We start from the raw sequence: 13,840 nt of genomic DNA on the forward strand, positions 1-13,840 counted from the left end.
CATGATCAAATAAGTATGGGAAGAGAGAAAGGAAAAATAGCTCCCTTCTCCTGGAAGAAAGAAACAGCGATGCTTCTCAGGAGTCCTTCATTTTAGTTTTGTATCAAATCATTTAACATGGCCTGAAACAAAATGAAGGGTATTACTTGGTTGTATCTTGGTTTCGGATAACTTATTTCTTTCTGAACAAAATTAAAAGAAACAATGCTTGTATTTTGATGGAAACCCCATTTGAAAACAGAAATAAAAAACCCTTTAAATTTGAATTTTTTTCAAAATTAGTACCTTCACAAGGTAAGGTATAATATTTTGTTTAGAAAATATACAGAGAAGTACAACTTAATTTTCTTTCCTTTTTTTTTTATTCTATGTCTCTTTCATTATCACCTCTTATATTCTGCCATCTCACCAACAAAACTCTCTCAAGTCTAACATAAATTTAGTATCTATGGAAAAATGCCAACCAGTCAGCTATAATCTGTTGAACATTAGCAAAATGTTATCCAAAAGCCAAGAGCAAAATGGGATCTGTTATTTTCCAAAACTGTGTATTTTGCATTGTAATGGTTATTTAAAGAAAAATCACACTGTTGATCTGGAAATATGGAAAATACAGTGGAACTTCCAGTGTGTTTCTACAGACAGACTGTCACTTTCAAACATGCAGGGAGACTTCTACATACATACATAACATAAACTAATGCTGCTCTGTTGTTTTGATAGATCTCTAATGCTTATATAGTGTAGAAATGAGCCTTTAGTATTTTACAACTATTCATATGTTCTATGTTTTTCCCCATGGAAAGAAAAACAGACTTAATCCACCCATTGTCATTGTGAAAAGACTCAGAAGCTCCAGGTCCCACAGACAATGCATGAGGATAGTCTTCACCTAGTTTATGATACGTTATTCAACAACAAGGATCTGAACAATATACATGACTCAGACCTTTATGGATGAAGTAAATTCATTGTGGTTGCGAAAGGTTAAGGGTGCTGCCCTACATAACCATCCCTGAAAACCTGAATTTCTAGTTTCACTTGGAGGAAACTAGTTTCTCATTACGGTAAATAAGTAATCAGAACTGAGCTCTGGCACTATACATGTACATTTTAGATTTTTTTTTAATTTCAAGTATTGTATAAGTCAGATACATTCTCCAGTGTGTTAAGATTTTAACTGATTTACTTATATAGATACAGAAGACTGTTGTTACGTAAACATTTTTTAAAAGACTGTCTGACTTTCTGTTGCTCGTTACTTTGGTGAGTAAGGCATAAACCAATACATTTAGCGGTGACCTCTAGTCAATAAATATATGATGAAAATGAATGTTAAAGTAGTCCCTTGGCAAGTAAAAACATGAGTGGTGCAATGAACTAAGAAATGGAAAGGGAAAAGATCTGTAGAGAGAAATCCTTACAGTGAGAGTAGTCTGTGAAATTGGTTCAAGAGATATTCTGTGAAATTGTTTCCCTGAGTAGGACTGAAATAGCTGCCAAAGACATGCCCTGCGGGAGCAGCATAAACTGGAAACCAGCATTTGCTGAGCAGGTGCAGCAGCTCAGGCAGCAGCAGGTTATAGCCCTTGGGCAATAAATGGAGTCCTCAGTTTTGTCTTGTCTTCATTTTCCCTTCATCGTTGCCTGTTGGCTCTGACTTTCTCCCTTCTCTCCCTCCATTGGCTTGATAATATTCTGCAGTCCTCTGTTTTGAATTTTTACTGTCCTGTTTTCTCCCTCCCTCCTGCAGTGTCCTATGCATTCCTTTATCATTAGCATTAAATTCCTTCCTCTTAAATGTTGTTCTTGTCCCATGCATCTTTCAGTATCTGATAATAAATGATAATGAGAGTTAGACAGCATTAAAAAGAATGCCAGGCAAGCCTATAGAAGGAAGTGAGGAGGAAGGGCTGTTTCCAAAGAACCTGAAACCCAATCTTAGGTTTTCCAGTCTCTGCACTGTAAGTCTGCAAGCCCCCTGGTAACCCTGGACCTTTCACTATGTAGGTTCTTGTGCCATATCTGGGAAGGCTTGTGTTTTTGAAAATGCTCATGAAAGGAATCTTTTGCAAGCTTTCATCTTCATGGTTTAGCCTGACTACAGAATTTTCTGGGTTTTTTTCCCCCCCATCAGGTTCACTGTAGACTATAAAGGGAAAATTTAAGCAGTCATTGCTCATCTCCTGCGCTCTCCTTCATACACGCAGTTCATAATTTGTAAGGTACATCTGTTTCGTAACTATGTTATATCTGGACAGCTTTCATCTTTGCAGTGATATTTCCTAATTTCTTGAAATGTCAGCTCTTGGAGAAATTATATAAATTCATTAGTCTTATAATTAAGGCAGCCTAATATTTTCTATCAGAAGAGCTTGTTTAGTTACTTATAATTTTTCCAGGCTTTACCTGATTGGATGTGAATTTTCCAGGGTTGATACCAGACACAGGTTGCCTCTTTCTCTCCCTGAAAGCAAAAAATGTGGCTCAGAACAATACAAGACATCCTTTGTCCATGTACTTTGGAGGAAGGGCCTGATAATTGGTAGGGGACATTGCTATATTAAAAGTGTGTGCTTTTTTTGCCATCTAAGGAAACCTTGCTTCAAACTAACCAAGACTTTGAAAATAAAATCACACTTTATATGGGGTAATGGAACATATTAATTAGAATTTGACAGCTGCACTCTGTATTTTGATATTTTGGGAAAACCCAGCAGGTGCTTGGAGCCTTCCTCTCAGTGCAGAGAGGATGTACTGGTGGTGCCCTTGGTAAACTTCTGTCCCTGCTTCTGCACTAATGTTTACCCACAGCAGACTGCAAACCTGGCATGCATTAAAAGCTGGCTCAGCAGCTCTCTTTGTCCTGCATGGATGACAGCGGTGAAGAGTGGGGCACACAAGCGTGTTCAGGTTTCCATGTGCTGAGTAAGGGCAGTGATCACAGGATGGTCATATGATGAAAGTAATTGAATGAGACCCTGGAGGATCTCTCTGTCTCTCTGTCTCTTTAGCTTTCCATTCATCTCTCCTTGTCTCCTGTGACACAGAAGTTAGCAGCTATTGCTCTCTGAATAAACTACTACATACTCCATGATGCTAAATTCCCTGAAAGGTAGGCCCTAGGCATTTCAGGTTGGACATCCAAGATTAACAGAAAATGCTTATAATAATGTCTTATTGCCTTAGTCCCTTTCTGTGATGTTTCTCCACTGTAAAAAATCTTTTACATGCAAAAGTGCCACAAAAACAAATTAATGAATGTTCGCAAAGCATTTGGATATTATAGTCATGAACACTATAATAGAGGCTGCTAGGGATTTAGCCATTCATGTAATTCTATAACATGTATTGAGAGCAGAGACTAAACAATGTACGGTAAATAAACTCTATCTATGCAATGACAAAACAAAATACAGGGCAACTATTCAGTGAGCAGCATTCGTATTAGCACTGTAGGACGCAGTGGATGTGGCCATGTAATTAAAGATGGTATCATAGTGGATTTTTCTGAAAATGGCTGAGTGGATGCCATGAAATCAATATTAATATTGCTATCTCCTTGCTTTGGGGTTCTTGTCTTTGCAGCTACAGTTTTCTATGACTGTAGGTTTTAAGGCATTTAAAACATAATATTTATATACTGTTGAAGCTTTTCTTTATTTGTTTTAGATATTGCACAAGCTCTCTGCATTCCAAAAGAAACTAGGATATTTTTTGTTTCAATATATACAGTATCTATTTTTCCGTGTCCTCGCCCAGGACTTTTGCTCTACTTTGCTCTTCTTGGTCTAGAAAATCTTTTATTCTCCTCATAGCCTAGCACTATGGACACAGTTAACACAATCCAGTTAATCTACTGGAGGGCCAGCTAACCTGTTTGTCATCATAATTTCTTCTGTAATGGAGAGTTCTGGTCAGGAACCATGGGAATCACAACAAACCTTCCCAGCTGATGAGATTTATGGTCTCATGAAATTTACCCTGTCATGTCTGGTCCATGTCAGGGGGTGCCCCTACATGGGACTTAGCCCATTCTTCGTTGCTTGCTCATTTGGCATGACTGAGGATCTTTGGCAGAGGTCAGCCCATGCCTAGGATTAGGATTAAGCTCTCTTAATGAATCGTAGAGCTCCAGTGTGACTAAGGCTGCTGAAGGACTGCCCAAGGAAGATCAAAGCTGCAGAAAGGCTTGTCCTTTGGGAAGTTTTTCATGTGGCCTACGGCTGGGGAGTCTTTGGCTAAGGGTCAAACCAGGTCTACAGTTAGCATAAGGGCTTGGGTTAGTTTTAGGATTAGGAGGATGACAAACCCTAGAGCTCCCGTTTGAATAAAGCTGCAAGGGTCTGCCCAAGAAAAGTTGAATCTACAGAAAGACATGTCTCCCAAGAAGCTTTCTGTCTGTCCCATGACTGGGGGGGGTTTTGGCTAAGGCTCAGCATACACCTTGAATTAGAGCTAGGAGTTAGTGTGTTTGAGACTTAGGAGAGACCAAGGATACAGCTCCAGTGTAAGAGGGGAGCAGGGGGCTGTAAAAGGGCTGCCCAAGGAACGGTAGGCTGACAAAAAAATGTTTCCCCTATGAGCTTTTTTGTCTGGACCATGGCTGGGAATCTTTTTGTTTGGGTTTAAGTCTGAGTGTTGGATAAAGTTAATTTCAGGAGGGAAAAAGATCCTGTAGTTCCCAGATTAGTTGAGATCCTGTTAAATTTTCAATTTCTTCCTCGAATGAGTGCATTGCACTGATGACAGTGATGTGATCAGAAGGGGATGTTACATTAATCGGAGGGAACAGAATGGAAGGGAAGAAAACTAATTTTGCAGTCTCTTTGTTGGATGGGGATATTTGTGTTTTTTTTGTTTTTCCACTGGGTTTTATCTTCTTCTAGGCATGTTGCCAGGCACTAGAAACTTTGCCAGTGGTATAGCATTGCAGAACATTGCCTCCCTATCTTTCTTTGCTTTAGTGATTCTGACAGTGGCTATGGGGCATGCAATACCTTTGTCCCATGTTACTCTTCCTCTCTTCCACCTTCCAGATTAAAAGTTTCTGCCATATCTTCCTGCTATAAGAAAAAAAGTACAGAAGTAGAACTATTTTTATTTTAGTGGATTTTTATGTAGCAAAGCACAGGAGACCCAAAACAGAGCCGGGTAAATGGGGCTTTGACATTTAAACAGAGATCAGCAGTGCATTGCAACCTGGAGTACAGAGGGCTTCTGAGCAAAGGCGGTGATGGAGTCAAGTAGCGTCATCATCTTCTGTTGAACTCGTTACTCCATTTTGATTCCAGCTGGATTGAATAGGGAGGAAAGAGTGAGCATAGGTGACATGATCTCTGTTTCTTAAAAGTTTGCCTTCAAGAATAACCACCAGCATTCACCTTGATGAATATATATCATTTCCTTTGCTGGAAGAAAAGGATCATAGGGTAGGAGTACAGGACTCAGCAATGATGTCACAGTCAGGGAATATCCCATGACAAAGCCTGCTGTGATACATGTGTCCATCAGCTGTTGACCCTGTGGTCAAAAACCTGCCAGCGGAATTGATGCCCAGTAGAGGTAGGATCACCACACTCAGAATGATCACAACAAACCTCACTGGTACTCCAGTACTGGGCATCATCTGCACTAAGTGAGGACCATGTTTGTTATGGACCTACATGAAGGTCATCTCTTCTGTCCCCAAAGTTCTCCTATATATGTTAGCCAGAAGTGACCTGGAAGTAGCTTGGAGTTTTTAATGAAGGGTTTCCTGAGAGCTATGAATGAAGGTGGAAACAAGGGGTTTTGAGGAAGCTGCTGGAAACAATCCCAGAAAACCAGATCTGGCATCCTACAATGAGAAGGGAGAGAGAATGGGGTGCTGGAAGCAGTGCCAGCCAAGAAAGCATGTTCCTGGGTCTCACTAACAGAAGAGCACTGCTGCTGTGCTAACCAGACAGCTCCTGCTAGAAGTGAAAACTTATGCCCAAATCTGATGCACTCATTTGTGTCATACCTGGTAATCTGCTGATCCTGCACTGATAATCGTGACTCAAAGTGAGCTGGCTGTGAGCTGAAGCTCGGAGAGGAACTGCGTATGAATTGCTAATTCAACTTTCTCCTGAACTGCCTAGTGCCAGTATTGCACGCTGAAGTCAGAGAAAGTGCTAGTTAAGTAACTTGTGCAACCGATGGTGCTTGATGTTTTAGTCCTGTTTTTCCAAGTGCTCTGTTTCAAAACCTCCATCTAACTTTGAGCTATAAAACCAAAATAGATTTACTAAGAACTGGGTGTTGTTTTGGTCTGACCTTCCTATCTCATGGAACACTATCTCATGGTGAGCAATTACTTTGATTCAGTATTACTCTTTAGAGTAGTTTTTCCTCTAAAATACACACTTTTGGATGAGGTAAAATGTAAAGCCTTTTGAAGCATAAGTTCAATCACTAGAAATTGAAATAAGCCCTCATGCTTTATAAAAGGAATTTAAACTTCCATTTATAATTGAAATAGTACTTTAAATTCAGATGTTCTTTTGTTAGAAAAAGTGAATAGTAAATTAAATTATTTGCTTTGAGGTTAAGGGGTTATTTTTTCACAACCAGTATTGCTTTTGGTCCGTATGATTATTATTGCAAACCCAATGTCTTTGAACTAAGAATCCCATATTTAAATGCTATTAAAAGTAATTTTCATTATATTTTTCTGAAACATTTTAATCAGATCATATAAAGTCAGGCAAATGAGCTAATATACTATATGTGTCCACTTTTCACTCTCCATAATAATTGCTTCAGTTACACTTACCTTCTCAAATACTGTTGCTCTGATTATCTTATTTTGCAAGTCAGGATCTTTTTAATTGCTAACTTTATCTGGAGTCAGAACCTACTTATTACGTATCCTCCATAAAATCTTTAATGGTAAATTCATATTAATTTAAATGAAGTTTTTCCAACCTAAGAAAAATAAACATATAATTTGAAATATTTTTAGGTCAAATGAACAGGTGCACATGCCTAAATACAACATGCACTTACGTTGTTTTTGTTTTCCAAAATCATATTCTGTGTTGTAGGCATGATCTTACATATGCAGGTGTAATACTGTTTTAAATTGTATTTCCCAAAAAACCCAACAATTTCCTTTTGCTGCATACATTGTGTTACTGCTCATGTTTTCAGCTTTAGCAATAGCAGTGTATGTACAAATACTGGGTCATGTGAAGACTATACTTTTGACTGTCTGGAACATAAATTTCAACCTTGCTGATTGGAAGCTCTTTTGGCTTTGATACAAAATGAAATCCTTTTGAGAGGATGCTATCCTTTTAACCCATGAAGAAAGGAGACATAAAATTAAACACCTTTTCTTATAAGCTCTTATGAGAATCAGTCACTTTGGACATTACTAAGTGATATCCTATAATTCAATGAGAAAAATGTCAGTTCAGTTTTTTTTCAGATAATATAATTTATTAATTTTCAGATGTTATTCTCAGAGTACTTGTTTTAAGAAATTTCAGGAAGGCTCTAATTCAGTTTTTAGGGTAGTCAAATTTAATTTGGGACTTGAATAGAGTTGAACTTGTATTCTGTCCTCTCATTCCTTTGATGAGAACCTCAGTCAAGGATTTGAACATTTATTGATTACTTAGTTTTCTATAGTCTCATTAATAAATTAATTCAATTAATTGGTTGATTTGACATGTTTAACTAATTAAAATTATTGCTAACACATTCCAGCTTTCTAATGAGATTCCTTTCCTTGCCAAATATGTATCGAGGCCTATTTTATCAGAATCATATTCAAGTCAGAGGACAGGAATGGAGTCTGGAATATCTGGATTTCATTTTCTTCTCTTAACAAAGCACATTCAGCGTAGATTAGCGCCATCTGTATTTGCCTCGTTTTATTTCCCCTTTATTTATACAAAACCATTATTCATTCCTCCTACTTGCTCAGCCAAGGTGTCACCCAATGTCCTCATTTATTTCCTCCATTCCTCCTGGCGATAACAAGCCTCACAGATACTGAAGTGGTTTGTTGATGACTCCTTCTGTACTTTTCACTAGTAACTGACAGATCAAGTAGTCAGCTGAATAGACAACTTACCTGTGGTGCAATACATTGATTTATCTTAAAAATTTGCGTAACAGGTTTAGCTATGATTAATTTAAAAGGAGTTCTCCTATGAGTATATAGCATATTTCTGATAACTATTTATCTTCTATTTTGCTTCAAATAAGGGGTGGAGCTAATCTTGGAACGAGCTTTGTGTGCTTGCTGGATGGAAGCTGAATGCTTACTCATCTTGGTCTTATTTTCATTTAATTTACACTCAGCACAAAGCAGTAAAAGAGCTAAATAGTACCCTCAGAGGAGCAAACTAAAACTATTGCTTGAACAAGTCCTTGTAAACTACAAGGTTTAGTGAGAGAGGAAAAATATGTTTTAAAAGGTGTGGATAGGAGTAGATTGTTACAGAGCAGGGACGTTAGGATGTTTGCCGTGACTTGAGGGACGCGTTGGTTTTGTTTGTCTAACAGCAGCAGAGCTGAAAAATTCCCAGTACCTTATTTGTGCTATTGATGTGGCAGTGGAATGGGGAAGGCTGCAGGGCGGTTTACCTCTTGGAACCTGAGAGCCCTTCTGCAGTTTCGGGGATCTTTGACTTTTAGGATGTCTGGATGTTAGCACATACCTGCCCCTCTACATAGTTCAAGTGGCATCAATGGACTTGGCATCAATTTCTACCACGGCAGCCTTGGCAAAATTCCTTGGTGAATTTTTCCCTGGGGCAAGACCAGTCTGTCACTTCTGAATTCTCATTACCTTGAAATCAGTAGGACTTTCCATCAGCAGTAAAATCCAGATTTCACTCAAATGTGTAAGCAATATTTTCTAGCAATAAATTTGTTGTGTAGTTCTTGTTGGCTGTTTTTCCCCATGCTATTGGAATTTAATTAGCATAGCACAGATTATCTTTTAGTAAATATGCAGCATGTTTATAAAAGCTAAATTGTCTTCCTGGTATGTTTCACTGACTGGTGAAATTAATGTTTTTCATTTGTTCAGATGGTTTTTTGGCCCAATCAAGCGAGCAGATGCCGAGAGACAACTGTCATACCCTGGAAACCAGGCAGGAGCCTTCATAATTCGAGAAAGCGAAAGTCTAAAAGGCGAATACTCACTTTCAGGTATATTCTAGTTTTTCATCTTAAGCAATGTTTTAAAAATTTCTCAGGTGATCCAGACTTATTCATTTTTGAGAATGATAAACTGTGTGCATGAAAATTAATTAGGTTCATGATAATATTTCTTTCCCAGGAGATATATAAAGAAAACTTGGCAAGAGTAATTTGAGTTTCTACTAACATTTATTTTGTGGGCTTTGTGTATTAATATGCTCAGAACAGAAATCAACTTTCTTATGCTTAGTACTTCTAGTGTGCAAGCTCCCTTAAAACAGAAACTATTTTCAAGATTAAAATGCCAAAAAATACATTACAGTTGTACACTACTGTTCTGATTGGTACACAAAATAAAAATTAAACCATATTGGCAGATATCTGCAGTTTAAGAAAATGAGATTTCTACTAGAGCACGCCCTTAGATTTATATTTATTTGTTTTCAGGGGCACAAAGATAGGAAGATCTTCAAAGCTCTACTTGTGAATCAGTCATATTTCATTGAAAAGTTAGTTGTAAACATCAGTAAAAAGTTAGATTTATGATCTGATGGGTTTTGAAACATATTTAAAGTCCTTTATGTGAATCTGAAAGACTATCTGAAAGGACATTTATTTGATAATAATTTTACTTACTTGTATATGTACATGTCATCTTTTTCGTATCATAGATATTTGCCATATTAGATAGCAAACATGATTGAGTAATCATTGGTTGTTTTCTGTGAATGTTTTCTGTCAAACTTGTCATACAAGTGTGAGTCAAGAGTGTAATGTTGTCCCAGAGACAACAGGGCTATACACCCAAACTTCCTAATGTGCTTTACCTATATAGTTCCATATGCCAGTGAAGGCTCTTGATGTTTGTTAATTACCCGTTGTCACGTGCAAGAATTATGTCCACAAAATGAGATGTGTCTTGTGCATAACCAGATTCCTTCATATTGACTCCTCTTCTGCCTGGATGTTTATGTGTCAGTCATCTTCTGAGCCATAAACCTTTCAAAATGCTTTCCTTCTATATGCCATCTTATCCCTGTCTTCCATGGTTTCAGCTTCCTTCAAGTGCACTTCATTTGTGAACTGATTTCATCCAAGGACTGGGCCAGATGAGTAACAGTGTGGTGTTATGCAGGGAAGGATAGGTAGGCCTGTATTATCTGCTTAATGCTGGCACTTGAATACATGACTCCTTACTAAAAATCAATGAAAAATCATGTCCTTCTGTGCCTAAGGGTGGAAATGCAATTTCTTTTTGTTATTCGCCAACTGTAGCCTTCTAGGAAAGATTTAAACTCTTAATTCTTCACCCTGAATCCTGACTACTTCTCTAACAGGAAGGCAGCAGTACGTATTTAAAATATGTAGTACCACAGAGAAAAATCCAAGAGAATGAAAATAAATATTAGGCCAGAATTTGTGGTAGGATGAGAACATCCTTTGATGCTGCTGTTTGATTTTTTCCTTACAAAGCATGGATAGAAACCATATTCTATCTGATTTAGTATATTTGATTAAATTATCAAAGCTTGTGGTAGACATTTTTCAGGTTTCTGTACAAACTTATTTGGGAGCAGCAGATTTGATGATGACTGATAACAGCCAGATATGAAACCATCCGTGTGGATTTCTTCCATGCTGGTTGGTTTGTTGGAGGAAGGGAAGAATGGCAATGAAGAACAACATAAGCAAAGCAAGGCAGCTACAGAAGCCAGCCCTCCTTCATGAACAAATACGGGTTGTCCTCTGAGCATGTACACATGTGTATGTGTGCCATCTCAGATTTCTTAAACATTTCTGCTCTTTTAGACAAAGAAAGAGAATAAACTCAAGCAGTCTGTAGACAGTGAGTATTAATGACATGATTTACCACTGCTGCTAAATCTTTTAGCAGCTTCCCAGGCCTGAATGTAATTTAGCCTCAACATGCTACTTCATCCTGAAGAAGCAAATAATATTTTATTTGCTGCTCACCAAATAGGCTTGACTGAATGGTGTCTGTTTGTGTTGTGTAAGCTTTTTTGCTTCCAACCTATTAGTATGCATAATGGTCCAGACATTGTATGTCCATAATCTCATTACTTATGTCTACTTTTGGGAGAGCTAGTTCATTCTAAAGCAAATGATGGAGTGGATTGTACTGTGGGGAGAATTAATTGGAAGGAGGGTTGTTTAGTCCACCAGACGCTATGGAGAAGGCAGTTTTTCTGACTCTCTCTTCTTTGTTCCATGAGAAGGAGTTATGAGACACTCAAAGCTGAGGCAGAAAAGCAGTGTTTTCTCAAGGAATAGTAATTCAGAATTTTTTTTTAAGAGGTTGTGGGTGGCTTCTATCTCCATTGTAGATGATACGCTGACAGGGGAGAAGTTACAACCTGATATTTTGGAATATATCCCTAATTTCTGTTTCCATTTTTTTCAGTGCAGAAAGAATAGGCTCCCATATCCCCATCCTCTGTAGAACTGTTTGGGTTTGCTCTACCTGCTATTGCTGTTTTGGTTTCACTCCAGGGTGGATGATTATGACTAGAAGAGTGTCAACCTGGCTTTTAGAATTATGATCTTGAAGAAAATATTGTCAACTCTCTGTCCAACCTAACATTTAAGTATAATAAAGCTAAAAAGGAAAAGAAGTAGAAAAGGAAGAGAGATTCTTACCCAAGCACCCATAAACTGATTTTATAACTTTTACGCTTCATTTCATACTCATATGGGCAATGTAAAAGAGGCAATGTTAATGAGGGATACAAATGGATCTCCTTAGGAAAAAAAAAGGCAAAATAAATAAACCTTACCTTTCATTAAAATGAAACTTTTCAATTCTAACTTGCCTTGATGGGAAAACTCACAATTTGTACGATTTATATGATAAATGACTATTTAAACGAAAAACAAAAAGTCATATTCAGAAAGGTTTTTCTCAGCTGTGAATGGTTAAATGGAAAGCACATCAAACCAGATAGGCCACTGAGATATGTTGCTATCATTTTAAAGTGTTTGACATTTTAAAAATAGATTTTCCCATTTTAAAAATGCACATGTTGTCGACAGATTTTTATGTTGATGACTCCAACATCTGGTGTGAAATGTATTAAATTTTAAACATGTTGGTGCCATCTTAGACATTGCCTCTTTTTAATTAAAAGCCATAATTTAGATGTGCTCAGCTTAATTGAGTGTCATTGCCAACGATAGCAGGAAGCTCTCTACTTCCCCCCTCACTGAATAATGGCATTTGAAAGACTGATTGCATTAAATGACAATGTAAACGGTTTGTGTTTTCTTCCATTTTTTCCCTGCTCCTAAAAAAGATTTTGTGGTTTCTTCTAGGCCGGAATGGCTTTCAGCACAGGAAAAATAGGTAATAGTTTAAGGCAGCAGACTGATAAGAGTGGCAAAATTATGACTGTAGCAGGAGAACAATTTCGGAGCAGCCTCTGGACCTGTTCCGTGTTGGTCAGGGTGATCTCATAAGCCACCCTCCTCCCACGTCCACCCTGGGCATGGAGACCGAGCACAGATCCTGCCAGCAGCGCTGCACTGTCAGTGCTGGGGGAGGACTGCTGAGAGGAGAGATGCTGGGACACTGGCGGTGATTGTGCCTTAGTGTCTCCATGATTCATTTGGTGAAGATGTTGACTCTGCTGATGTACCATAAATTTTGCTGCCCTGGGAAAGGAGTAGTAAATTATTTTATTCTCATCCTTGGGGTGGCAAAATCTATTTCTGCATGGCCTAACCTTGTGAAGATGGGAAGCAGGGAGAGGACAATGCTTCTGTTAAGCCAAACCCATGAAGAAATCTAATGGGGAGTGGTGATTCTTTTGTGAAGGGCAAGTCAAGGAGAAAACCACCGCAGTCTTCAAACCTAGTTGCTATCAAACTATAAAGCTGAAGTTGCAATCCTGTCCTGTTAAACAGTCTGGTGTGGATGTAAGGATGACTGGAAGCACAGAGGGGGTTATGCCTAACTCTTCCCTGAGTGACACATGCTCTGTGTCATTTTGGGCAGAGGAGCCGCACCATGCTGCAGCTCTGCAAGTGTGCGGTGCAGGACTTGTACAGCCAGGCTCAGCTATGAGATATAAGTAAACAACCCTCTGTCAATTACTGCACTAACCTCAGCTGCTTATCACAAACAAAGATGGTATCGGCGCAGAAATTTTGTCCAGATTCTTCACACACGTCACTGCCTGACCTGTCTGCTGCCAATCATAAGGCTTCATACAAGGCTCATTTAAGACATTATAGCACATACTTCAAACTAACTCTTGCATTAACATTAGCTACTTCACAAGTAGTAATTATAATGTTCCTAATAAATAAAGCAGGTAGTCAAACTACTATCATTTGTGATATACAGCTGAGACTGGATTAATGCAGTCATCCTATTGGCCTTTTATTCATCATATATAGCAATTGATTTGGCCAGATGCACTTTACTTTGGAAAAGTCATTATATTTCCAGTCTGTAGTTACTGAATTACTCTTTCCTTCATTTTGCTTCAGCCCCATTTCCAAATGGCACATCACAAAAATATACATGCATTTTATAATGAAAAAATAATAATTATGAGCTGTTAAATTAACAAGAAATGGCATTTGAAAAGTGTGATGTAATTATCTTGATACTATGCAGTTATAGTTACAAATAGTCTTC

The 13,840-nt window shown here is 38.1% G+C and overlaps 1 protein-coding gene across 1 annotated transcript in view; it reads left to right on the forward strand.

Annotated features, from left to right (window-relative positions):
* The window catches only part of FRK (fyn related Src family tyrosine kinase), a 51,647-nt gene that overhangs the window by 13,663 nt on the left and 24,144 nt on the right, over positions 1-13,840 (forward strand). The window contains exon 2 of the mRNA XM_064447430.1: positions 9,068-9,189. Coding sequence (XP_064303500.1) covers positions 9,068-9,189 — 122 coding nt within the window. The remainder of the gene's footprint in view (positions 1-9,067; positions 9,190-13,840) is intronic.

The sequence above is a fragment of the Phalacrocorax carbo genome, chromosome 3 (genome assembly GCF_963921805.1).
Source record: "Phalacrocorax carbo chromosome 3, bPhaCar2.1, whole genome shotgun sequence".
Classification (NCBI taxonomy): Eukaryota; Metazoa; Chordata; class Aves; order Suliformes; family Phalacrocoracidae; genus Phalacrocorax; species Phalacrocorax carbo.